This window comes from Diospyros lotus, chromosome 1, assembly GCF_014633365.1.
Source record: "Diospyros lotus cultivar Yz01 chromosome 1, ASM1463336v1, whole genome shotgun sequence".
NCBI classification, from domain to species: Eukaryota; Viridiplantae; Streptophyta; class Magnoliopsida; order Ericales; family Ebenaceae; genus Diospyros; species Diospyros lotus.
This window is the reverse complement of record NC_068338.1, coordinates 26011618-26039305: the sequence shown is the minus strand read 5'-3', so window position 1 is coordinate 26039305 and position 27688 is coordinate 26011618. Positions and strand designations below refer to the sequence as shown.

Genomic DNA, 27688 nt, shown 5'->3' with positions numbered 1-27688 from the left:
GGTATAATAAAACATTCAGAGACATTTATTTAAATTGATCCCTATTTACCTCTAATTATTTGGCTCTCTAAACTTGAGACAAAAACCATAGCCTAAGAAAAATCAATTAAATGGGTTTTTACATTAAAAAACTATGGAGTTAATGACCCAAATTGACTTTACAATTCCTACATATATTTCGATCACAGTTGTGAATTGGGTAATATTATAAGGCATGACAAATGATGGTATTATCAATTATGTGTCATATCTTTATTAAAAGATATGATAAGCAGAGAAAATAATAGCACATGATCTTCTTAATCTCCTCTAATAAAAAGACACCACATAATTAATGATATTGTGATCATCTTAACTCTGAGCATTATTCTTGTGAAATAATGTCTTTTTCTTCTTTTATTGGATGGTTTGGTTAGATAAGGTCCAACCTACCTCCAACAATATATTAATGTGGTGGAACAGCTGGCTTGAAAATACTTTTTTTCTTATTAAGTTTTAGAATATGATTTCAAAAAATAATAATAACATTTGTTTGAAAAGTCAGTTTTTGTCTTCGACATAGAATTTTAGGCAAAATTATTTTTAATATTTTTGATTTATTAATCTGATGTATATCATGGTTTGAGAAATTTATTGAATTTACAAACTTAGTGAGGTGAGAAAGTTAAAAGTATAGTAATTTATAATTAATTTAAATAAATATTAAATATTTAAGTTGATTAAAAATACAAAAAAAAAGTTAAAAATAATGTAATTAATAACAATGGCATTTTCTGAAATATGAGCTAAAATAAATTAATATATATATTGTCAATCACAGCACCAACATTCTTCATAAAACTCCGTATAGATTCAATTTATATACAGTACAGTAATAATTAGATTTTAAATGCTATAAACTTAATTAAAATTTCGTACCATCTTGCATGTATTCATGTGGGTTTTTTGCACAGAATTCTGTAATATATATATATAATTAGTAGGATGGGGCAGAAACATTGGGTTCATTGCTGGTTTGATGCTACTCTCACATGATGTTAATTAATTTGGATGTCTACAGCACTACTTGTGGCCATTTCTGTGACCTCCAATTCGTGTGGATTAAACCTCAAGGACACCACATGTGGGCGTTAGGTACATAATAATTATTGTCTATTGATGACTTCTGAGACTGAAGAATATTTATGAAGATGATGATGAGGATTCATGGGTTTCGTCCACTATACGTACATACATACTCCAAGCAGCTGTAAATATTAATGTTCAGACCCACAATTCTTATACCATTTTGTTTTCTTTTCAATATTAAATTGAATGCACCACCATCTCTTCTTATATTACAACTCCTCCTAATCCAGCCTTTGCATCTGATTATCAAAAGTGCCGGTGGCTGAAGGTATTGGGTGGGTGACATGGGTCGATAGGAGAAGTGTGGTTGGTTGGTTGGTCAGTTGTTTATTAAACGACTGTTTGTTAACTATAATATAGATAAAAAAAAAAAAAAGGTATTTCGTCCTCACGTTAGCGGATGTGTCAGGGATTGAAACTGATTGTTGGATTCTCTAATTTACATCTTTTGCTGATATCGTGGGGCCGAACAGCAGGGGACGCTCGTAATGGTGCGTAACAAAAAAAAATAAAAAAATGTAAGATATGTAAAATACTTCAGATTTTTATCATTTTTAATGTATTTGTTAAACTTATCTGACGACTCTTAAAAAAAAGTCACGTGATTTCTTATATGGTATTTTTCATATATGCTTATCTTTTCTCCTTCTAAATAAGCATATCTTAGATCTTACAAATAAGAAAAAATTACACATATGTCATCTAGTGTATTCAAAAAAATTTAACAAACAATTTAATAAAAATCTTAAAATATTTCTCAGTCTTATCTTGATCGTTCTATATTTGGTCTGAAAAATATTATAATCTTATCTTATTTATTTTAAAAAGTGTTATCTTAACCAAAAAAAAACAAAATATAACAACTCCATGAGGACTGCAGTCAATTTGTAAGAAATAAATATGCCACAACAATAAACTTCATTTTTTTATTTTAAATAAAAATTAAAATAAAAAATTGAAAACCACTTCAACAATACTTGTGAAGTAATTATTGGCGATCGGATTTAGTGTTGCCAAGAGCAAAGCATTAGGTTTGGCAATTAATTTGATTGGAATTTGGTGAGTGACAAGTTGCCTCTGACGGCCACCTAACAATTTTAAATGTAGATCGATGAATCCACCCCGGTTTCGTACTATGATGCATTAATGTAGCTTTTCTTCTGAATAAGGATCATATATATATTTAATTTGTCACGATTTTTCATTTTTCCATTCCTGCAACAACAATTGTGATTGTTGTAGTAAGGTCGTTAAAATGAGTGATTTGTTGGTCATTAAACTCGACCAATAAATTCGTTATTCATTTCACATCTTTATCATAATATTCTTCTTCTTTTGTATATATGAGGTATCATTGTACTATCATAAATTTATCTTAAAGAGATTACTCATATTTTTAATAATTTTTCAATATTTTCTTATAATTATTTATTTTATTTTCATCCTTATTCGGTCCACAAAATCTTTACTCCTACTAGACTTTAAAAATACGAAGTTTTTCCATCATTATTCTTGATAGGTTTTTAATTCATGAAGTGGTTAATTAGAGACATTAGACTAAAACTAAATATATTCGAGTTATATTGCGGAAAAAAGTTGCACTCACCCGTTGTGCTAAAACTTTTGTAAAAACGAGAAAAAAATGTGAGAATTTTATAAATCTTGCGTTTTTCAATAATAATATAGGTAGGACTTCGATTAAAGAGATTTTTTTGTGTTGAAAACTAACAAGACTGAAGGATAAACATTGTGTTTTATAAACCTTGCAAGAAAAAGAATTATAAATCATGTTTTTTAGAGTAAGGGTGAAAAGGGAGTAGAAAGTAAAAATAAAAAAGATTAGAAAATTTTTAAAAATATGACTAGGTTTTGCCAAAGGTAATAATTTTTTTAATATATATAATTGAGCCTTTAATACTAGGATAAATTATATTGTTTGTCTCCTCAAAAGATCGAATTAGTTTAAAATTTTATATTTTATCATTGTTGTTTTAATAAAAAAAATGTTATATTTACAAAAAAAATTGATAAATAACTCTCATAAATTAACGTGACATACACAAATTTATAATAATCTTACACATTCATAATTGTTTAATCTAAATTCATAATAATTCTATCTAAAATTATTAATAAATTTACTGCCACTATAAATTATCATTAATTTTAAATAAAATTATTATAAATACATGCATGTCAAATCAATTTATAAAAATTATTTACCAAACTTATTTATCAATATAATATTTTTCTTTAATTAATTTGAGATGACACAACTCAAAAAATAGTCTATGACTAATGTAAATAAATGAGCTCAATTGGGCTTTATACAACTCTTAGCTCAAATTAAGAGTGCAATCGATAGATATTGAATCGAATTGAGCAATTAAACCAAATAACCGAACTAATCGATAACTAAGCTAACCAAATATAAATCATATAATTCGAACCGAAAACCAAACTAACACAAAAAGTCAAAAAAATCGAACTTCCTAATAGACCAAAAAAACCGAACTAATCAATTGACTAAAAAAAATACTTCATTCGATTCAGTTATTCCGACAAAAGAAACTGAAAATATAACCAAACTAAAAACCGAACCATTACAAGAAAATAACCAAATCAAACCGACAAATTTGATCAATTTGATTTGATGAATTTGATTAAACTGAAGGAAAATTCTTCAGAGCCAGACAAATTGACAGACAAACTTACAAAATAGGGACTAAAAGACTAAAATATCATCGCTCACATTATATTACACTTTTTCCAATGCAATGTGAGTGAGGGCATTTTAATTTTTTAGCTCCCTTTCTATAAACATGTCTGTCAACCTGTCTAACCCTGTAGAAGAACTCTAAACCGAATTTCTAATCTCTCCTCCCTAGCTCAGACCCATATTCATGTCCAGCGTTTGAGTCCAGTTGATAAGACAAATTCACAAAGAGGCCGAAAACTACCAGATGACTTGACCATCCTGAAACCGTAGAAAGGGCAGGAGGCATTGCATGGACCAGACAATCATCCGATGCAATCCTATGAGCTTACCTTACTCCAACATAATTAAACAAAAAATGATCATTACACACTACAGAATTGAACGGAAGAAGGTAAGAATGATATACAACTGACAAGATCCACCTTTTAACTCCGCATCCGCTAAATTAACTTGATTACAGAAACTTGTTAAGTTGCTATCAAAATCAGAACTAAAATTAAAATCAAAACCTTTTGCTGTTACAAAAGTCAACTCCAGTTCCACACCCCAGAATTACTTGAATGAGCATGTGCCGGAGACAAAAGTATACACAAAGATATCACCATGAGAACGGCGATCCAGTCCTGGAACTCCGGGGGGTCAAACCGGCGTCATGCAACAGTGCCAAGCACGGCAGAATCAAATAGTTAACAACTCTGTGCATCGGTGTTCAATCTCTTGAAACACTGCCTCTACTATGAGAAGGTACAGATTATCATCAGGAAGCAGTCTCTTTTACTTGTGTCGCTGGATTTAGTTGATCTGCAGCAGGTTGATCCAGGTTTACTTCATTTACCATGGGCCCTGTGGATTCTGCTTCGTCTGCTACTGGGAGAACAGAGTCCATTTTATCTGTTGATGTTGGGCCGCAGTCTGTTTTATCGTTCGCTGGTGCTGAAGAGCCTATCTGATCTGCTGCAGGAGGGGAAGAAGCCGTCTTCTCAGTTGGAGGGGCTTTATCCATTTCATCCGTTGCTGGCAAAGAGGGTGCCGGAGGGGTGGAATTTTTATGCTCTGGATTGGCGTCAATTAGTTCGTATTCAGATAGAAGATCCATGAATTCATTAAGCAGGCGCTGAACTTTTCTGTTTGATGCCATTGATGGAAGGATATCTTCCCTCAGCAGTTTGTGCTTCTTCATTCCCTGCAGAAGCCCGGGTAAATGACTTTGGGATCCCCATCCAACACTAAGTAGTAGAAACCAAATAGAAAAGGGCAAATAACAAGGTGTTTTGAGTTCACTATATCCAAACAAGGAAGATATAAAACTCTGCCAGTCAATCAAATCTGATTATGCAGAAAGTTTAGAGCCCACCCCACCCCCGCCCATAGTGGAAATGTACTGATGCAAGCTCTTACGGTTTCAGTCTAGAAAAGAAAAGGTAGTTTTTCCTTATCAAGAGAAGAAGGTTAAGTTCACCATAAAATAAAAATGGGAGGTCTAAGGCAGGCATTAATGGCTTAACTGTGACCGAAGGGGGAAAAAACAACATAGGAAGAACTTCTCTCTCTCTTCTTTTTTGATAGTAAAAAAATACTTCAGTTTGTATTTAAGGCTAAACAAAAATTACAACAAAGAACAAGGCAACTAACCCTTCGGCGTTGAACACTAGCCAGCCACTTTGCCAAGAATCCAGTCACCCCCCAAAAAATTAAATAGTAGTAGTAGTAATAATAATAATAATAATCTCAAACTGGATAGACAAAAAGGGCCAAGTATGTTCCATATAACATTTTCCATAGAAAAACTAATATGGAATATGGGATGCACAAATTCAAAAGAAGAATGAAAATGCTAACATATCAGGAACATAGGGGGAAGATATTGCTATCTCCATCTAATTTACATGAACCACCAAAATATTAAAAAAAAAAAAAATTAAACATGAAAAATACCATTTAACCCATAAATTTGAACATTATCCAATATACAACAGTAACACTCTTTTATAACTCAAAGATGACTATTGCACATATATAAAAACAACTTAAGCTAAAGAACTTGTGTTCAAGAAAACACAAAAAAGGTGGGAAAAATTAAACATTATCCAATATACAACAGTGACACTCTTTTATAACTCAAAGATGACTATTGCACAAATATAAAAAACAACTTAAGCTAAAGAACTTGTGTTCGAGAAAACACAAAAAAGGTGGGAAAAACAAAAACAAACTCAACTCTCAACTTCCACACATACCCCAACTTCACCAGCTGGCCACCACTGGGCACACCATGGCCTCATGTTGTGCACGAGATGTATTTTCACAAGCCAACATGTATCTATGTCAGAAATGAATAGTCAGTGTAGCCTTTAGAGAGTTTGTAGCCCACAACTCAACCCCATTAAAATGAATATTAACTCTCAAGATAGGGATTAATACTAGAGAGATGGCAATTCTACCCAAACCTGTAGACATACCCCAATTGGGGTGAGGTCCACACTATTTGACTGGCTTCGAGCTTCCCCAATTCTTTTAGGTTGAGGATGGGTGGGTTTGACAAATACACCTCACACAAAACTAGTACATAAAATTGCAAATATAGCTTTTAATATATTCTTAAGGCCACATTAGGATCTGATCTCTCATCCCAATCAATCATTCACATTCAGTCACATTCAATCCTCTCCTTTGTATATAGACCTGAGAATTTCATGTTGTTTAACATAGTCGCTTGTTAATCATCACTCAATCCTCTCCTCTTCAGAGATTTCATTTTGGTTTTCCTTTTTCTTCTCCAGCTGACCACTTGCCAACTTCTATCCCCTTTCTGACCATCCCAGCTTCATCTCCTCCTTCCCCCTTTTTCTTCCCTAGATGATGTAGCAAATCATGTCCATCTATCAGTGTATGACCTTTTTATTTTCCTCCCCAAGCCATCAGCCAGTTTGCTGACTTTGTATCCTTTTTCTTCCTAGCCTGCCTCTACCTCCATTGTAGCTTCCTAAGCTTGGGAGCTACAATCTTGATGTTGATTAGTTGGTTTCTACTACATCTATTCTTTTGGTAAGTATTTGTTTTATTATTATTATTATTTTTATAAGGTCTCATTGAATCAAGGGTGGGCCTTGGTATGTGAGTTTGCTCCATTATAATTGAAAGATCATGGGTTGAGTTGTGAAAACAACCTCTTTGCAAAGCAAGGAAGGCTGCATGCAAAAACAATCATCTCCTAAACCCTTACAAAGTGGGGGAAGCCTTGTAAGATCATTTAATCAGCTTTGGGGACAAAGTCACATTTCAACCAGACGAGTTTGGAGATATTCTTCCCTATTGGGGGCAGGGATGAAATTTCGATTCTTTACCCCAATAGGCCACAGGACAAATAGGGAGAGAGTTGGGATATCAAGATTGGGGACAAGGAGAGTAAAGCCTGGCCCATTGCCACTATTAGATAATAGTAGCCTCAACGGTGACACAATTGATCCAGTAAATAAAACTTTTTTTCTACTTTTTAATATAGAAACTATAGACAGATAAACCATCAAACATGTAAATGATAGTGTCATGTAACCGGGTACAAGGCAAGAAGGGGTAATATGGATTGTATCAGGGGTCCTATTGTAATAAGGAAAAAGAGGCAGTTATATAGGTGTGTGTAGAAGATGTATAGTTTGAATTTCTGGCGCCAATCCTCTCCGTATTAGTATATAATCCGAACCCCTCGGCTAATTGAGGCATGGGTGAATACAATTGATTCAATCTCTAGCTCTCTCTCTCTCTCTCCCTCCATCCATATAATGTGTATATATATATTCTCTCAATTCTTCTCTCTCTCCCACTATTCTCTTTGATCAGACACACCATTGGTTACAGGAGAATATTGGTTACAGGAGAATTCCCCTTGTCAAAATCAAACTCTTAACAATTTGGTATTAGAGCAAGGTCCCGGGCACAAAAAAAGATCCTCCTAATTTGATCATGGCGAATGGGGCAAGGATGAAGCAAATGGAGGCACAACTTCAATAGGTGTGGGCGATGGTAGTAGACATGCAGATTTGAATGGAAACACTCTAAAGTTTGGTAGACTTGGTAGTGGAGAGGAGGATCAAAGGGGCAATGAATAGGTGGCGCAAAGAAAGCAAGGAGCAAAATACGACGCTGCCAAATCATATGAGGGTGCAAGGCCAAATCCTACGGGATCAAATGCAACAGTTTATGATGATGTTCACCAGCCAAACCCAAGTAAGACTCCTGAATTCACTCCTAGGAAGAGATCTAAGCCAATCTTACCCGGTCAGGGAGTGAATTCCCGATTTGACGGATCGGATGAAATTGAGATAAAACCTCAAGCAGTAGGGGAGAATGAAGGAAGGAGGAGGCATGGAAATGCGACTGGTTCTAATCAAATCAGATTTCCAATACCAAAGATGGAGATCCCCTTATTTGACGGCCATAACCCAAGATGGTGGGTGTGGCGCTATGAACGGATGTTCAACCTCTATAATGTGGCTAAAAAACATAAGGTGACCTTAGCAACTGCCTATCTAAATGACACGGGAGACGCGTGGTTCCAAGGATGGAGTGGGGTAAAGGAGAATTGTTCATGGGCAAAGTTTGTGGAGAATCTCTGCGATCGTTTTGGCGAAAGAGGAATGTTGGATGTTGTCAAGGAATTTAACAAATTAAGGCAGGAGGGGAACAGTCCAGACCTATCAGCAAAAATTTGAGGAGTTGAAAGCTCTAATGTTGATTTTGAATCCCACCCTTACTAAAGGTTATTTCGCATCAAGCTTCATTAGCAGCTTGAACGAAGAGTTACATTCTACAGTCAAGATGTTTCAACCTAGGACCATCAACCAAGCTGCAAAGTGTGCCAAGTTACAGGAACTAACTGTGGAGGCACTTATGAAGAAGCAAAGAGGGATCAGTAAGGGGTGAAAGAGTGGATCAGTACAATAGGGAACAAGGGGTGGAGTAGAGGTGGTGGACAAAGTGGTCAGGGGAGTAAGGGGTTAGCTCTCCCGGCACCCCCACAACAGATGATGGCCAATAAATTGTTGGAATAGAGGAGGTAGGCTAGCCTCTATTTTCGATGCAGAGACAAATACTCCCTGGGGCATTAGTGTAAACGTCAGCTATTACTATTGGAGGGAAATGAGGAAGAGGAAAAAGAAGGAGAAGAGGAAGGCAGTCAGGGGAAGGAAGAGAATATGGAGATCTCACTACATGCGTTAAGGGGACTGACTAACAGTAAGATTATAAAGGTGGAAGAGCGGGCCTAGGACAGTAGCTTGATGATACTAATCGGTAGTGGGAGCACCCACAGCTTCCTACATGAAGGGACGGCTAAGAAGCTGAAGTGCAGCCTCACGGAGACTCACCCCCTATCAGTCACTGTAGCTAATGGATAGAAGGTGTTATGCAAATTAGCCTGCATGGGGTTTTGTTGGCAGATGCAGGGAGAAGATTTTGAAGCTGACCTGTGATTACTTAAATTGGGAGGATGTGACATTGTCCTCGGAGTGGATTGGATGAAAGAGATAAGCCCCATATGTTTTGATTTCAACAAGACAGAAATCACATTTGAAAAGGGGGGTAGAAGAATGACTATAACAGGCAGTGCAGATGAGTAAGTTAATCATGGGAAAGAGGCTACAAAAAATGTTCAAAAACAAATGGTTGCATGTGGCCCAATTATTTTCTATAATGCTCTAGAGCAAGAGGAAGAAGAATCAGGCAGAGGAGGAGAGCTAAAGCTGATCACTAATGGCTATGCCCTAACTCCTTGGGAGGTAAACCAACTAGACTCTCTTGATTCACTCTTAGTTGAGTTTGGGGACTTGTTTGAGGAACCTAAGGCCCTACCACCTAAAAGACCCCTAGATCACACCATCAACCTTAAACCAAACACTGAACCTGTTAACCTACGTTCTTACCGATACCCCCCAAAACAAAAATTCAAAATAGAAAGGATGATTAAAGGCATGTTGCAAATGTCCATCATCAGACCAAGTCTAAGCCCGTATGCCTCTCCTTTACTCCTAGTCAAAAAGAAAGATGGAAGTTGGTGTTTCTGTATCGATTATCGCCAACTCAATTCCCTCACTATCAAGAACAAATTCCCCATACCTATCATCAAGGATTTATTGGATGAATTACACAGAGCCATAGCATTCACCAAACTTGGCCTCTGTTCGAGGTACTATCAGATACGAATGCATCCTAAAGACATACATAAAACAACATTCAAAACCCATCAAGAACATTACAAATTCTTGATAATGCCCTTTGGTTTAACCAACACCCCAACAACCTTTCAAGCCCTCATGAATCAAATATTTGAACCATACCTCTACCAATTTATCCTGGTATTCTTTGATGACATCCTAGTTTATGGTCCTACCTTTTCCCAACCCTTAGAGCACTTAAGGGCCACCTTACAAGTCCTTAAACTCAACAAGTTGTTAATCAAGAAGTCTAAATGTGCATTTGCACGGACCCAAGTGGAGTACTTGGGCCATATAATCTCGGGTGCAAGAGTGAACACAGATCCTCAGAAGATAGCAGCCATGACTGCATGGCCCCGACCTGCTAATGTGAGAACTCTGAGGGGATTTTTGGGTCTCACAGATTACTATCGAAGATTTGTGAAGAATTATGGCATTATAAGTGTCATGTATCTAGGGTTAGCATAGGGTTTGGATTGGAAATCGAAAAATTCCAAGGGAATTAGGACCAAAAATAGAAGTGATTGGAGAGGGAATTGGACAGAAGGGGAAGATAATAGATGGGAATGAGAGAGAGTTGCAGAAGAATAGAGAAGGGGAGAGAAATTAGCAGAAAGGGAGGGAGAGATTACAGAGAACCAAGAGAATGATAGAGAGAATTAGAAGGAAAGGGAATTCAATATCATTTCATATAATCCCATCCTTTTACAGTAGCCCTTTTTATAGGCATAGTTGGCTGCTAACTGAATTCATAACAGCACCCATGTATTCCTAACAAATTACAAAATATCTCCTAACAAACTATTATAACCCTATTATAATATTACCCCTCTATTGCTCATAAGGTCATGATAATAAGCAAGCCATTGACAGAACTATTGAAGAAGGAATGGTTCCATTGGAGTAAATAAGCAGAGGGGTCCTTCAAGCTACTTAAAAAAGCTATGAGTGAAGTTCCTACACTAAGTCTCCCCAACTTTAGTCAGTCATTTGTGTTAAAGACTGATGCTTGCAATAATGGGGTAGGGGCAATATTAATGCAAGGAGGCAAGCCTTTAGCTTTCATTAGCCAAGCGTTGGCTCTTAAACATTTGGGCCTCAATGTGTATGATAAGGAATTATTGGTCGTTCTAATAGCTGTGGAGAAGTGGAGACACTATCTAAAAGGGGGAAAATTCATTATAAGAACGGACCATGTGAGCTTAAAGTTCTTACTGCAGCAGTAACTTCACACTCGTCTACAGAGGAAAGATACGTCAAAATTAATGGGACTTGATTATGTGATTCAATACAGGAAGGGACATGAAAACAAGGAAGTAGATGCCCTCTCCCCATGTTTTGAAGAAAGGACATCCACAACCATCACTTCTCTGACTCCAGATTGGTACTAGGAAGTGGCATCCAGTTATGATAAAGGAGAATGGACTAAGGAGCTAATGGAGCAATTAATCCTTGATTGCTCTAGTAGACAAGGATACACACTTGGCAATGGTTTGATCAGGTATAAAAGGAGGTTAGTGATTGGGGATAGTGACTCCATCAAGAAGAGGATATTGAAGGCCCTACATGACTCCCCAGTTGGGGGACATTCGGGGATACAAAACACCTATTGCAGGATCAAATAGCTTTTCTATTGGCCTAAGTTGAAGAAGACAGTTAAGGAGTATGTGATGACGTGATGTTTACAACAGATGTAAGCATGAGAATATACACCCCCCTAGCCTATTGCAACCATTACTCATACCCGAATAAGCGTGGACTTATATCAATATGGATTTTGCGAAAGGCCTGCCTAAGTATGAGGGAAAGGTTTGTATCATTGTGGTGGTTGATAGACTGACGAACTATGCCCACTTTCTTAGCTTAACCCATCCCTTCATGGCCCAAGAGGTAGCTAGGGCATTTTTAAACCAAGTGGGGAAGTTACACGGACTGCCTCAAACGATTGTCTCAGACATGGATAAAATTTTTACAAGTTTATTGTGGAAGGAGCTAATGAAGTCCCTAGGAACACACCTACACATGTCCTCAGCCTACCATCCGAAAACAGATGGGCAGACTAAGCGAGTAAATCTGTGCTTGGAAATGTATTTGAGGTGTTTGTGTTTTGTGCATCTAACTGGGTGGCACAAATGGCTACCCTTGGCCCAATGGTGGTACAACTCTGTCATAAACCTAGGGTATAGCCTAGGGTTGGATTGGAAATTGGAAGAATGAAGGGAGAATTTAGAAGAAGAATAGGGAAGAACAGAAAGTGAGGGAGGGAAAGATCGAGAGAGAGAGAGTTTAGAGGAAGGAAAATCAAACAATTCAATTCTCAATTTAAAACATAATGCTCTCCTCTTACAATTGGCCTTTTTATAGGCATAACAAGCTGCTTAACTAATTTCTAACAGCACCCATGTGCTCCTAACAAATAGCCAAATATCCCTAACAAACTATTATACCCTATTAGAATAATGCCCCTTTATTGCTCCTAGGGTCATGACAATTCCCCCACCTTGAAAGATTTCTTGTCCCTAAGAAACTTATTACAACCGAGCTATTGTTTCTTCATCCAATGCCCGCTTTCTCTATCTGTTTAATTCATCTTTCTTTCTTTCTCCTTCTAGGCCTCTTCTTCTTCATTCTTAGGTTTCCAAGATCAATTTCAAGAATAAATTGGCCCAGAATTTCAATAGGGAAAACTTCATCGAGTTCAAGCCCAATACAACCACCCCCGGGACTAGCTATCCAATCAAGCTTGGTCTCCAATATATGGACATGATCAGCCACTTCTGGATTAACATAGCTAGTAGCTGAACCTTGGAGTCCCATGGAAGGACTATCCATGTTCGTGGCTTCCATTAGTACTTCATTACCGTCCAATACAAGTAAGGAGAGCAGATCTACAGCCATAGTTGCTGTTATTATATCCCCATTCAACCCATAGCCATGCTCTGCTACAAAAATATCAACAACAGCCTCGAAAAGCAACAATGGAGGATTGTAGACTTGCCTTGAATACTCATACCAAGGTTGTTTGTGAGCATTAACATTAGGAGCTGCTACAACTTCAATTCCAGCCAATAATTTCTCAATGACTGACACCTAGTCTCCATCTCAACCTTCTTCCCCAACATGATTTACAACTAGATTAGGCTGTGCATCACCGAGATCATCAACTTCTTGTTCTTGTAAAGTGGAGTCAACCCCAATCTCCTCATCCAATCTTCTTTCATCTTTGGAATCCTGAGTTTCCATTGACTTGTTCGCTTCATTTACAGCGCCAACTTTCTTAATATTGGTTGAAGTTTCAGTCAAAATCTCCTGATTACATGCAAATAATTCAGCAACTCCTCCTTCCTTGTGTTTGCTGGAATTTCCCTCTACATGAACTTCTCTTTTAACAATATCAGATTGTCCCTTTGCCTTTGTTGTCCTATCAATTCGTTCATTACAGATTCCCTTAGGATAATGCCATTCACCTTTAATATCATCTCTGATGTTGCACTTCTCCTCTAGCTGCTTCATTTTTAAGAATTCTTCTTTGTTAAAACTCTCGCGATAATCATCGAAGAATTCAGCGAGAAAGCTGTAATGATACTTCTTAGTATCATTGCAAACTCTTGCGGTTGCTCATGTAACATATGGCCGAAATCTTTGCTCGTATCATGTATCACACTTTCTGTTTCCTTGTCAACTCGACTAGATTCATTATCCAACTTTCTCCATGCCTGATTTTTCTGGCAAAACTGCTCATGATTCCTTTTGTTTCCAACTGAAAATGCAGCCTTCTTTTGCTGCCATTGAGGCTTTGACTGTCTCATGTGCACACTGCTTCCCAAGGCTTCACGAGCAGGACATTCCACTAAAAATGCAACATCCTTCGATTGCAATTGAGACCCCATTTGTGTCATGTGTGCCCTGCTCCCCATGGTCAACATCTCACGAACATGACACTTGGAAGACCAAGGGATAGGGGTTCTATACATATCGCTCTTTTTCAAACAAGTTAACCAAAATTCAAAGCCGAAATTAATCTTTGTTTCCCTTGACTCGCAGCCTAGAATTCAATTGGAATCACCTCCTATGGAATCCTCTTCATTGATTCACTGCTATTAGTCGTTAGACTTCTAATCACTGGAATTAATTGCCCCGGCCTTTAACTCAGATCTGTCGGAATTGCCGAAGTTCACTGGGATCTGCTTCGTACTTCCTCTTCGCAAGATTACCAAATTTCACAACCGAGTCACCTCTTGTTACGCTTGAAGAAATTCGAACACTGACTGCCGACTTCGCCACTAGAATCAACTAGGCTCAAATCTGCCTTGCCTTCCACGTTCAGCCTCAGCTATCAACCCAAGCTCAATCTCCGTAACCTTAGGAAATTGATTAGTGGGTAGTTCCAATCGTGGTGGTGATCCTCCAACGACTTGGAATCGGCCGACCCATGTCTCCACTCATAATTAACCCTCCTTAGTGATTCAGGCCTGCCCAACTTGACCAATCTGTAATTTCAATCAGTGAGACGTCCACCTCATCCGCCCAAACTATGTGATTCACCGAAAGGTTGCCTCGTTTGATGACAACAATTGATACGACCATTACACCAAATCCTTCCTCTGTTTCTATTGTTAATCTCTACCCGCAATGGGTACAACCGCAACACCACGCCCACTCCAATTTGCGATCACTTCCAATTCCGAAATCACCAGACTCACTGCTAGTTCAAATCACTACACCCAGTGCAAAATAGCGATCACTTCGAATTCCAAGCTAAGAACTGCCTACTCACTAGTCGCATTTGGTAATAGCTACAACACCTTCCTCGTCCGAGTCGCCAACTACAACAGAGCTCTCGTACCGGCCTTCTGCTTTGGTAGCAAGTCTCCTGGTCGTCCACGTTAACACCAGCGGAATTCACTATCACGTCGAAACTTTCGCACCCATCGTCCACTCCGATCACAAAACTCCTGGGGGTCCGCATTTCCCTTCGACGGACTTCTGCTACTCACGAACACTGGTCCATTCGTGTCATCTCAAGTTAGCTCGCCTATCAACACCGTTCAGGCCGGAATTGAAATTGCGATCATGGAGACGTACAATCGCCCCACCTGATGTGGATCGGTAGTCTACAATTTTCATCAACCGCGTAATTCACTGCAACTGTTCGCTATGGATCAGCTACCACAATCTGATTGCGATCACTAGTAATCAATTTTGTTGCAGTCGTTGGGCTCACCGAATTGTCATTCGATCACGTCATTGGAATCGCTAGGGTTATCTCCTAAGATTATAGCCTACCTCATTGCTGCTTAATTCTAAAATCACTTTCAGATTTCGTGAATCCACTACATTGGACAATAACCATCGAGATCCGACGGACCTTAATCAGCAACGAAAATGGCCGAGGAACGATGCTCTGATACCATTTGTCATGAACCTAGGGTTTAGCCTAGAGTTGGATTGAAAATTGGAAGAATGAAGGGAGAATTTAGAAGAAGAATAGGAAAGAACGAAAAGTGAGGGAGGGAAAGATTGAGAGAGAGAGAGAGTTTAGAGGAAGGAAAATCAGACTATTCAATTATCAATTCAAAACATAATGCTCTCCTCTTACAATTGGCCTTTTTATAGGCATAGCTAGCTACTTAACTAATTTCTGACAGCACCCATGTGCTCCTAACAAACAGCCAAATATCCCTAACAAACTATTATACCCTATTACAATAATGCTCATTTATTGCTCCTAGGGTCATGACAAATTCGAACCACCATATTGCCCTAAAGATGACCTCATCATTCAAGGCCCTTTATGGGTACAAGCCACCACTATTACCAATGGGAAAGGAAACCACTTCTATGGCTACAATGGATACTTACTTTCATCAGAGGCAACAGATAGTGCAAACGTTAAAGAATGAGCTAGCCAACGCATAGAATCGAATGAAACAATTTGCAAACAAAAAAAGTGAAAGGACCTTTTCAGTGGGAGACAAGGTGTATCTAAAGTTAAGGCAAGTCCAATTGAAGGCTCTATCCCCAACACAAGTTACTAAGCTCAGTCTCAAATTCTATGGCCCCTATGAAGTGATGGCTCAAGTGGAAAAGACTGCCTACAGACTACAACTTCTAGAGGGATCCAACATTCATCCAGTGTTCCATGTGTCCCTCTTCAAGCACTCTACCGGAAACAACCCGGTGAGCCCTACTCTACCCCCAACACCCCAAGGAATTCAACAGGAAGCTGAGCCTATAGCCATCGTGGGCAAGCGGATCATATACAAACAAAGAGCACTAATCACATAAGTACTAGTCCGTTGGACTAATCTACACCCAAAAAATATCACATGGGAGTACCTACCTGATCTCCTAAAACAGTTTCCCAAGATAGCAAGCTTACTCTAACCTTCTTGGGGACAAGCAAGGTTTTAAGCGACCGGGGGGGGGACGGGAATTGTCATGTAACCCGATACAAGGCAGGAAAGCCATTAGGTAGGAAGGGGTAATATGGATTGAGTCATGCTACTTGTACATCATTTTTATATATTTTGGGCTACATAAATGGGTATTATAACCAAAATACCCCTCGCCTTCATGCGCCTCACGCGCCTCTATTCGCCTCATAAGAGACTTTTTTGTCATTGGTACACCTTTGTGTAGTTTAAGATGTACACAAAAGTGTACCAATAGCATTTTCCATATGGATTGTATCAGGGGTCCTATTATAATAAGGGAAAAGAGACAGTTATATAGAAGTGTGTAGAAGATGTATAGTTTGAATTTCTAGCACCAATCCTCTCAGGATTGGTATATAAGCCAAAACCCTCGGCTAATTGAGGCATGGGTGAATACAACTGATTCAATTCCCGCCTCTCTCTCTCTCTCTCTCTCTCTCTATATATATATATATATATATTCTCTTAGTTCTTCAATCAGACACAATTCTCCATTTGATTACAAGAGAATTCCCCTTGTCAAAACCAAACTCCCAACATATAGCAATAACTAAACAACCTAAAACTACAACAAAAACCTTCCTCAAAACAAACTCATCAAAAAAAGCCCAAAGCTTTAAAAATTCTAACTTACGAAATGCGTCCTCTAATGGTGCAATTGCTACTGCATAATAATGTAACATTGCATCTGATAAAGGTACTTTCAGCTTTCATTACAAAAGGCAAATGATAAAATATAACAGTACAAACATTTGCCTATGTTTTTATGCTTCTCTATGGTTTTTCTGTTACATATCCAGTACAATAGCAGCTCCATCAGTGTTATCTGACATAAGTACAGCAATGCTTGCAAATGCCTACATATTACAAGTGACCAAACAAATTGGAAGTTCCATTCTAGATCAGTACAAGAGTAATGCCATAAGCATTTGGGCACACGCAGTGCGTATACAATGCACATTTACAGTCTAAAGTGATCTCCATAGAGACAGCTTATGAGGAGATTACAAGCACCAGCAGTCAACTCATGAGACCAACAGAATGATCAGGTGCTATTTGTTCTGTATATTTGGTAATACCAGGAGTAATTTTAAAGCATAAGATTAATTTCTATGAATTTTTAAGTATTCAGAATTCCATTAGTGGTGGCTTTACTATTGCTGTAGTATTTTATTCTATGAAATTTTACAGGATTCCAGGAAGAAAACTTGAGGTACAATTTGGCATAGGCTGTCAAAAGTTTCTTAAAGCGTCTCTACTCTCTAGCCATTTTGGCATTTTAAGAGCCCATACTTCCACTTGCAAGTCTACAACTGGTCTGAATCAGCAGAAGAGTGTAACTTAGACCTCATTAGGAGACCACCAACCCCCTCACCACCTCACTGGCAACCCTGAGGGTCTTTTCTGTTCATCCTTTCTTTCTCATCTCCTCTCCTCATTTTTTTCTCCCCACATCCCTTCACTGAAACTTGCTGTCGATCTTTTTCTTCTCTTTTTGTTTTCAATTTTCCCTTCTTATATCGGGCTGGTTGTCATTTTTATAAGAACTCGAGTGAATTTACATTAATTAGGATTTAATTCAATCTAGTCGTAACAACCAAACAAAATGATCATTTAAAGACATGGCCAAATCATAGACAGAAGTAGTCCACAACATAGGATAAATATAAGTAGGAAACATGAGATGAGGATCTGAATTTTCTAATCATGACAAGCTAGTTTAAAAGAAAGATTCTTAAATAAAATGCATTTCACACCTAAAGAACAGGTGCAAGCCTTACCAGTACACAAGGATCCCATGCTGGGTTCTCAGGATCGGAAGATACAGCTTCAGCCATACCAGTTGGAGGTCCAAGAAAGCTCTCACAAACCTCACGCAAACGGGACTCATCTGCCTCTCTACATGCCAGATAAGAACAAATTACTTCCCACAAGAGCCAGAAGATTAGTTTCTATTGCACAAGAAAGTTATAGCCTTGAGAGATATCCACATCCATCACAACCAAAACAAGAAATTTATTTAACATTTTTTTTTTCAACAACAAATTGTCAAGGTAGGTGTGCTTCACTGGAGTGAATAATGTAAAGGAGGTTGGTTGGTTTTTCCCCCAAAGTCTTGTGGAAATTTTAGAGACGAGGGAGTCCAAGTTGCCATATGCAGAGTATTCAAGATGTATCATGGAGCAAAAGCATATGCTAGAACTCATGGGGGAGATACTGAAGCATTTTCAATTACAATGGAATTTTATCTCTTTGTTCCAATTACTAAGCGCATCCAATAAGAGGTATTGTGGTGTATGTTATTTGTAGATGGCACACAAAATATTAGCATAACCATAATGAGGAATGTACAGTGGATAGCGGCTATACAATGATAGAATTAGAAATGAGATTGTCCATAATAAGGTAGACACGGTTCCCACTAAAGATAGGTTGTGAAAAACACGACTAAGATGGTTTGGCCATTTGAGAAGAACATCAATAGATACTCACAACATCAGAACCAGGATTCAAGTATGCCAAGAGAAGTTTTGAACTAGCAACTGTAGCATACCCAACCATCATCTATGTTCAGCACCAAGTTAATTGATGTTTCTACATAGCAGTTAATTGATGTTTCCTAAAGCACCAATAAGTTTAAAACGGCAACCCGTAATATTGAGAATCAAAACTAAACCTTAACTACAATACTAACTTGATTAAAGAAAGATGAATTCAACAGCATACTGAAACACATTTGTTTCCCAAGGTGTACAAATTTTAAGCCAGAATAAATGAAAAATTACATCCTCTATACATAGAAAACACATAAACCAAACAAACCTTGCCAAAAAACGTATGTAGGACAGAAGACATTGGCGATAGTCATTAGGCGACTTCAATGCTAGTGCTGAAGCCAACTGAGCTTCCAAATGAGCACGTGTCTGCACTCCGTCATCAGTAACCCTATAACAGCAACAACACAGATTCAAACTCTGGCAGCAACCTTTAAATTTATTAACAAGGCTGAATAACCAAGAGGAAAATAGACTTAAAAAGTGCTGAACTAAAATCACAGACAAATAAAGTGGTGAAGTATTGAAAATTAAAATCACCATTAAAAAGTTAGCACAAAGTAAGTTGGATTCCATTGTGAATCAATTGAATAAGACACCGAATTTGGAGAAAGCCTTGCATGTTACTCAGCAAAAAAGATGTAGAGTCAAACATAATTTCATGAGAAACTTCTAGAAGAAGAACTGTAAGGCTGAAATTATGCAATCTTGCAATGACTCCCAGTTAGTAAATATTGATCAATAGCATTTGAGACTGCAGGCTCACAATGGAAAGGTTCCTTTAACTCAAGAATGGGAAATATCTAGTTAAGTACATTTGAAAGCTTGGTTTACATTGCTGGATCTTTTTCCTAACAGCTTGAGCTTTGAGGAGCAGTGGTATCTTAACACAATAACAGAGCTTTGGTTCATGGAATCCTGGAATAAAGGCTTGCTATCTGTGTTTGTCCCCCCATTATTCATGTTTGTTGTGCATTCTACTTCTGTACATAGTGCACCTTCTTTTTATTGTTGGTCCCTTTCCTACCAACTTTTTGGACAAGGGTACTTAACAAATTAAAATGTCTCAAGGATATAGATCATAGGTGCAGACTTCCCCAGGAACCCACAGCTGCACTTGGGAGAATTCCATGGAAGAGCATTTGGTGTACCATGGTATCTTCAGAAAAAGGCTTTTCTTTTGCTGCCAACTCCTGTGAAAAGACTAAAAAAAAAAAACCCAGTTTGCAAGAGTCCCATCCACTATAGGGTCTAGGGAGAGTCAAACAGATGCAACATCCTCCCTCCACATGAAGAAGTTATCTCATGCTTCAAGCCCATGAAGGACAAAATGCAGCAACATAAGAGCACGTTGACCATCAGTGATCCATGCACTCAAGGGAAATCTTCCTAATTGGTGTCACATTGTTTTGGCATGAGTAACAGGGTGATACTATAATTACTACACGTGAAGTGCAATGCCTAGTTTCCAGAGAGTTGTTCTATGTTATTTTATCCTTGGAATTCATAAGGTTAGGCAACCTGTGCTCATGGAAATGCCATAGAAAGAAGTCTCATGCCACCTGAATCCAGTTCCTCCGTGCCTTCTAAGAGAGCAAATAGCAAGGGACAACAAAAAATGCCAAGGCCTTTTTAAAAAAAAAAAAAAAAAAATCTCAGGAGAGGAATTCTTTTCATCCAATTAATTGGCATGTTTATGAAGGCAAATACTGGATTGTCAGCAAGAATATGATGCTTAAGGTTTTTTCTGTAATAATCCTATGATAGGCTACAACAATGAGAGCACCAAGTCTTAATTCTACTAGGTGAGGTCAGCTATATAGATTACTTAATTCACAGGTGATGTTTGACCCTATGATAGGCTGTCTCCTTTTATTGCCTTTTAACCCTTAGTGAGGTAGAAAAAACGCATGCTCAAAAAAATATGGTGGAAAACGCTTCGGCATATCATGGTATATAATGGTCTTACAAAACAAGAAGTCATGGATAGAGATGAAAGGCAAGATAGAATCCATGTAGGCAACCCCACCCTACTGGGACTAAAGGCATGATGTTTTTGTTGTAACCCTTCGGGAGTGTCACATACCAAAGAAAGGCCATATTTAATAAGCTATACATGTAAATTTGAGGCTTCATCAATTATGAATGTCACAGAGCATACAAACCTGCTCCAACCTGGCTTTCTAGCCAAGAACTTCCTAACATCCACCTGTAAAGCAGCCAGCTCACTACTCTGATTCGAACCCAAATTCCATGAGCTAGAAAAATTTGAACCAGGGAAGGAATCATCTGCAACCCTCAACCAGCACATGAGGTTCATATCAAAGAGGAAGGCATGGCGTGTGGCTAGCACAACTAGAGGAAAACCAGATTTTGATAACTTTGCTGTTATTATTTTGATTGTTCCTGGAGACAGGTAGACAAAAAAAGGACTGTAATCATTCCATATGAAAGGTATATGTATAAGGAAATTCAACAGCAACATTTCATCTTTTAGTTAAAAGTGAAGTTCAGCAAGTATTCTACTTTTATCTTTAACATGCAAAAAGAAAGAATAGTGAGAAAGTGAAAATATAGATATGAAAGGATAGAGAAATAGTTCATCCCAGACTATCTCACAATCATATCTAAAACTCAATTCAAAACAAAAAGAAAGACTAGTAAGAGAATAGGAAAATTGAGATATTAAAGATACAAAGAGCATTCCCCCCCCCCCCCCCCCCCCACCCCCAAATGCACGCAAGCACCCTAAAACAAAAGAACCTAACAAGAATTCTAACCAAGCCGTTCCAACTTCCAACACTGAGTTCAGTACACACATGGGAAACAGCAATTGTAATTGAAAACATAAATGTTAATCCAATCTCCAGATCTGATCTCACAAATCTTGGGACTTGGTTAGTCAATTATGATCCCAGTGTTCTGGTATATTTTTTAACACTTCAATGTGGAAAAAGAATAGGTTTCAGATGGCACACTACTGCAAAACCATATTCAAAAACCCAAGTTTTCTATACATTACCAGCATCTTTAGCAGTTGACTTTGGATCTGAAGTAACCAGAGAAGACAATGAATCATGAAGAAGACACTTCATGTGGAACAAATCCCATAAATATAAAGAACCTTTTCTTGTGATGAGCAACAACTTCCAACATTCGTCACAATCAATGAATACTGCTGCAGATCCCATCACCATGGTTGGCATGGCACGTCTCCCACATTTCGTGTAGACCTTCACAAGGCAATGACATGGACAAACATTACCACAAAAGAAAAACAAAATGATTTCCCAAAATAACTGGCCAATTATTTCTATGAGAAAACAAAGCTGCAAACTTGCATCTAGCATTGTGCCAGTTAACTACTAGAGCTGCATAATTTTAATCGTATTTCTCTTTCAACCATCAGCCTAGAATAAATTATTATAAATAACATTATCAGTTTAAATAAACAATAGATATGATTCAAGAAACTGTAACACCTCAATCAGTCGATCCTCCAAAAAGCAATCATATATTTTATGAAAACATGTGATACAGAAAGCCCTTAATTAAGCAGTGCAAATAAAACTACCATCTGAGGCTGAACTTCAAGTACAAGACAAAGTTGTTTATTTAATTAAATCCATTGTTTTATTTTAACTGTGAAAAAGAAAATTTTGCTTTTAGTTACTAGCCTAACAAAATTGATAACCAAACATTTGTCAAAAGAACCACTATTGTCAACCAATGTGAAACTCAACAGTCTGAAGCATGGATAGAGGAGAGTTCCATTCGGTAGCCAATAGCCTGTGCAAGAACACATTGGATCAAACAACGTAAATTCTAGACAAACAAAATTATAAGGGTCTTACAGAAGATAAAGCAATAGATAGAAATGATTGGCGAGTTAGAATTTAAATAGCCGACCCCACATAATGGGATAATGGCAAATAGTTAATGTTGCCAACAAGAAAATATTCAATTTTTTACTCTAAAATCTGCCTAAAGATCTTACAATATGTAGTTGGATTAATGAGCTTCTTTTGTTAGCTTTTCAAGTAAATAAGCAGATTGCAGGGTCATCAACACACCATTTCAACAGCAAGCTAGTTTCAAAAGATAGTTAAGTCTCAAAAATTAAACTTCTTGTCTATATCGCATACTTGAATATTCAGGCAACACCTGGTAACTTTGAGAGATCTTCAGTATTTTCCTCATGTATTTATAATTTTTATCAACCAAATTAATTTAATTTCCTCATCAAATGAAGGAAAGAAAGAAGGAAAATGAGGAACTTTAAACAACTAGACCAAAATAAAAATAACATGCAGAAAAAGACAAAAAAGAAACTAAGCAAAAAAGTAATGCATTTTAGAGAACAAATTGTAGCAGTTCAAAAGAGTGGGACAATTCAAGAACTCCGTGCTAACCTGCAGACATCCATCTTCACACCCAACAGCCCAAAAGTTAGCATTACCAGCCAAAACAGTGACTTTTCCTGAGATCCTATCTGACCAAACAGTTTGATCGCCTCTTTTACAAGAAATTTCTGTTTCATTCATCATAAATGTGTTTCCCACTCCAAGAATATCATTTACAGCACGTTCAAGAGGATGAGCTTCCAAGCAAACTGGTATAGTATCTTCCCCTTCTTTCTTGTCAAATACCCTAATTGAGAGTGTAGTACAAGCAGTCAAAGAATTAGAAGTCTTTGCAATTCCTGTCTGTTCCACGTTGACACTTCCATCCCTACCAGCAGAGGCTGGGACCTTCTCAATTATTAGACTCTCGCTAATAGTGACCTTAGCAGTGACACCTGATCGCTCTTTTATATCAGAGTTTCCAACTGCTGGTCTCCTTCCATGGCTTTCTCTTATGCCACCATCAGTAAGCACCACCCCGTTAAGATCCTTTCTGTTATCCGAATTCAGAAGGAAATCAAGTGTTTGAGACTGCACATCATCAGAGATATTTTCCTGCTGAACAGGCACGCCAACTGCCTCAGGGATTATCCTCTTTCTACCATCAGGGCGTCTATATTCTCTTTGCCTCACAGGACTAGACATCTGAGCAGTACTTGGAACTTTATTCAATGCATCACCACTAGTTACTGCATTTTTCTTGCCATCATCGACTTGACCTTCAGAGGCCTTTGTGGCAACCTCCAAAGAACCAGAAGATTTTATGGGTATTTGGCTTTGAGGAGCATCTGGGTTCAGTTTCTTGTTCATGGTTTGCTTAGCTGAAGCTGCTTCAAGCAACAACTGGGCTGGGCTTTCTGCTAAGTTTGCTTGTCGGCCTCTGACATCGCCATAACGATTTCTCTTCAGCTCATCCAATTCAGCGTCTGTTAGCCTCTGGCCAAGTTCTTTCTCCTCAAAATGGAATGTAGCCACAGTCCCATCCAAGGAACAAGCAAATAGCGAGTATCCATCAGGACTCCTGTTTCAAGAGACAGAGTTCTTACTACAAAGTAGGGAAAAAAAGGATCAAGGAGGTGATCAGAAGATAAAATTAACCAATAAATGAAGTTGTATAACTATACTGGATGTTTTGGTAATTGAAGGGGCTATCTAACCAGGATAAATCGACAACACTCTGAGTAAAGAAATGCTTGGCCACAAAGAGCGGTCGAGGACTTGCTGTTGTCCATACAGTTATGGTGCGATCCTGACTACCAATTGCAATTATATTATATGGTTGTGACTCTTTGCCCCCTGTCTTTGAAGTTCCATTAGTCCATCCAGCAGGTGCAGCTTGTGCCTCCTGAGCATTTGAGACATTCCTCCTAAACATTGAGTGGTTAAACTTTACAACAATAACAGGAGCATTGTGTCCTAGGAAGTCAAAAGTAGCAGACCATTCTCCTCTCTCCAGAACAGGTGCAGAATGCCTCGGCTTCTGGAAACCATGAGTTGTAGTTATAAAATGGCCACAAGGCGACCATCCGAGCCTCCTAAAGAAAGTAGAACCAAGCTGAAACAAGAACTCTCATCAGAATATAAAACTGAAAAACAAACTAAACAAAAACCACAAGACAGCATATACATACTGATTTTGCCCAGTGACCATCTGTCCGGTGAGCAAGGCTCCAATCACTTGTCTGCCAGATAATCACAGTCTTATCATCCGATTGACTTGCTATAAAGGAACCAATGGGATCCCAAGCAACCCCCTTAACCAGACTAGAGTGACCTCTAAGAACAGCAGTGCAAATGCCACTGGTCATATTCCAAACATGGACAGTATTGTCTAGACTTGCACTAGCTAATATTGAGTCATCTGGAGACCAATTAAGATCCACCTACTTCAAACATGGAAGAACAACTCCTGGATTAGATAGTTCACAGTGACATGAAGCCAATTAGTTGAATGGTGTGGGGATCTTGAATTATAAAAAGAAATTAAAAATGACCTTATCTTTCAAACCATTTTGTGCACCATATGAATTTTTACATATTTACCATCCACGAGTAGGACATTATAAGTGAAAAAGTTAACCAGGGTGAGGGAGTTCAATCCGCAGACAATTTTAATATCACAACCAACAAAGTAGATAGTGTGCATGTAGGAAATATCTACTTCGAATTATATTTAGAATGAACAGATGCAACTGGATCCAATGTTTCAAAGGAGCCATTGAAAGCAGTCTTATTACCACATCTGCCGTGTGACCTCTCAAGGTCATTGCAACCTTCCAGTTTTCAACATCTGGCGGCTCTCCACTGCCAAATTCAGTGGTTCCAGAACCAGGCTTCCGCTCATGGACAAGAATCACCTGGTCATCAGACCCAGATGCCATATACCGACCATGCTTAGCCCATCTAACACAGTTAACAGACCCAAAATGATCACGAAGGGTAGCAAGAAGGTTTGCTGTTGATCCATCTGTTTCGAGATCCCGGCCAACGGATTTCGTGTTCCATATCCGAACCTGCCCACAAACAAAATGAGTTAGAAAGTATAATCTCTATCTTCCAAATAATCTTAGAGAAGGAAAAGATAAGAATAGAAGCTCAACCCATGAACCCCTAGAATGACACGAATTGATTTAAGTCAAGAAGTTAATCATGACAGTTGCCTCGCAGCTCCAGCAAAGATACACTTCCAAATTATAAAACTTCAAATGTAAACTGCAAGTTTGCTAAAATTACAACACACACACACAGATAGAGAGAGAGGGTTACCTGATTGCAATATCATTTTTCCAAAGCAAACAAAATCTTTAGATAGCATGAGCATGGAGTTAGTGGATGGATGTAGGGTATCAATAACATGATAAATGCACATGAACACGGATTAGTTTAATCACGTATCTGCCTTGAAGTTGCATTGCTTCTAAATTTCTTAGAAAATAGGGCATGACGAGCATTCGTCGAGTTAAGAACTAAAAATCCAACACAACTATATCAGTTCACCCACTCATCAGTAATGCAGATCGCGTAATAAAAACCCCATAACCTCGTTTGGCGTAAAAGTAAAGCTGACAATCAAAAACTGAAACTGAAACTTAAACCGCTAAAAACAGTACATTCGAGTAAAGTTGGAAGACCCAATTGACTAATGAAATTTAATCCCGCAATTGGTTAAGTGAAGCAGCCATGCACTTTAGTTGGTTCATCAAAATTGAAACTATCTAATGTCCGGATTTGATTTCTTTCGAGCGCCAAACAAGACAATAAAAAAATTTGCATACCTTGTGATCACCACCGCCAGTAGCGAACCTAAGCCCTCCAGGTTGAATATCAATGGAGAAAATCTGCATCCCCTCATGCCTAACCCAACTCGGCTTCTCTGCAATCATCTTCACTAGCTGTTTCCGAGACCCAAACAAACTTAAATCACTTTGAAAGGGTCCGCAAATTCATACCCCTGGAACTCAATAAACCCTGGAAGGGTTCATTTGGGAGGAAAAAAAAACCCTAATATAGGGCTTAACGTGAAGAAGCTCCCTTGATTTTGCTCTGACAAAAACCCTAGAGTGGTGAGTCCGGGGCTTAAGCTTGAAGAGAAGATTATAGCAAATTTCTGTTTTTTATTTCAACGGTCAAATCTACTGGAAGATTTTGAGAATCCAAAAACAGAGAAAATAAAAAGAAGGAATCGGATGTCGAATGGAAAGTAACAAACAGAGACAGAAGAAGATTAGGGTAAGATGAAAAGTGACAAAAGGGATTTGTAATATTGCACGATTTATAACCTTGCAATGGAGTCCCACTGTTTCTCCCTTCCAATGTTCCCTTTCATTACAAGAATGAGTTATGGGCTTGTCTCGGGACATAGGTGATGTGAGCGAATGATATATTGAGATTAAGTCACAAATTTGATATTTGATTTAGGTAAGGCTCAATTGTGACTTATTTTTTTTTGTTAAAATCGAGGACACGAAAGGTAAGAGACCATACAAAAACGATAATTCCAAAAATAAGTTATGGGTTTGACATATCGAATTTAAGTTTTATTATTTTTAAATATTTCTTATTATATTTTGAGTAAAATTATTTTATTTAATATATATATATATAGACAAAAGCGACAAAAGAGAAAGAAAAACCGTTTCCTTTAAATGGAGATTTCATAATAAAATAGAAAATAGATAATACATTTCTATCCTCTTACGTATCTCTAGTTTATTTACACCTTAATTTGATGTGTAAG

General features: G+C 37.9%; 1 protein-coding gene across 3 annotated transcripts; it reads right to left on the bottom strand.

Moving 5' to 3' along the window:
• Window positions 1-4184: 4184 nt before the first annotated feature.
• Window positions 4185-27282, bottom strand: LOC127808624 (protein HIRA). Of its 3 annotated transcripts, XM_052347204.1 has the most exons (11): window positions 26727-27282; window positions 25689-25964; window positions 25083-25334; window positions 24891-25006; window positions 24609-24818; window positions 23461-24472; window positions 22071-22281; window positions 21214-21454; window positions 19317-19439; window positions 18275-18392; window positions 4185-5030 (listed from the first exon to the last, which is right to left on the bottom strand). In XM_052347204.1, the coding sequence occupies exons 1-11, from the start codon at window positions 26832-26834 to the stop codon at window positions 4605-4607; spliced, it is 3093 nt and encodes a 1030-aa protein (XP_052203164.1). In that variant the 5' UTR covers window positions 26835-27282; the 3' UTR covers window positions 4185-4604. The 3 variants fall into 3 exon arrangements, with proteins under 3 accessions (XP_052203164.1, XP_052203157.1, XP_052203172.1); XM_052347197.1 differs by having other exon boundaries at window positions 24609-25006; window positions 26727-27281; XM_052347212.1 differs by lacking the exon at window positions 26727-27282 and having other exon boundaries at window positions 24609-25006; window positions 25083-25337; window positions 25689-25836.
• Between the last annotated feature and the right edge of the window lie 406 nt (window positions 27283-27688).

Excerpts from the sequence above, each read along its gene's own strand:
- LOC127808624 (XM_052347197.1), bottom strand. The coding sequence starts at position 26,834 with ATGATTGCAGAGAAGCCGAGTTGGGTTAGGCATGAGGGGATGCAGATT. Across the intron at positions 25,965-26,726 it reads CTGGCGGTGGTGATCACAAG|GTTCGGATATGGAACACGAA; the intron begins GTATGCAAATTT and ends GTTTGTGGGCAG. Across the intron at positions 22,282-23,460 it reads GTGAAGATGGATGTCTGCAG|GTCTACACGAAATGTGGGAG; the intron begins GTTAGCACGGAG and ends TGCCTTGTGAAG.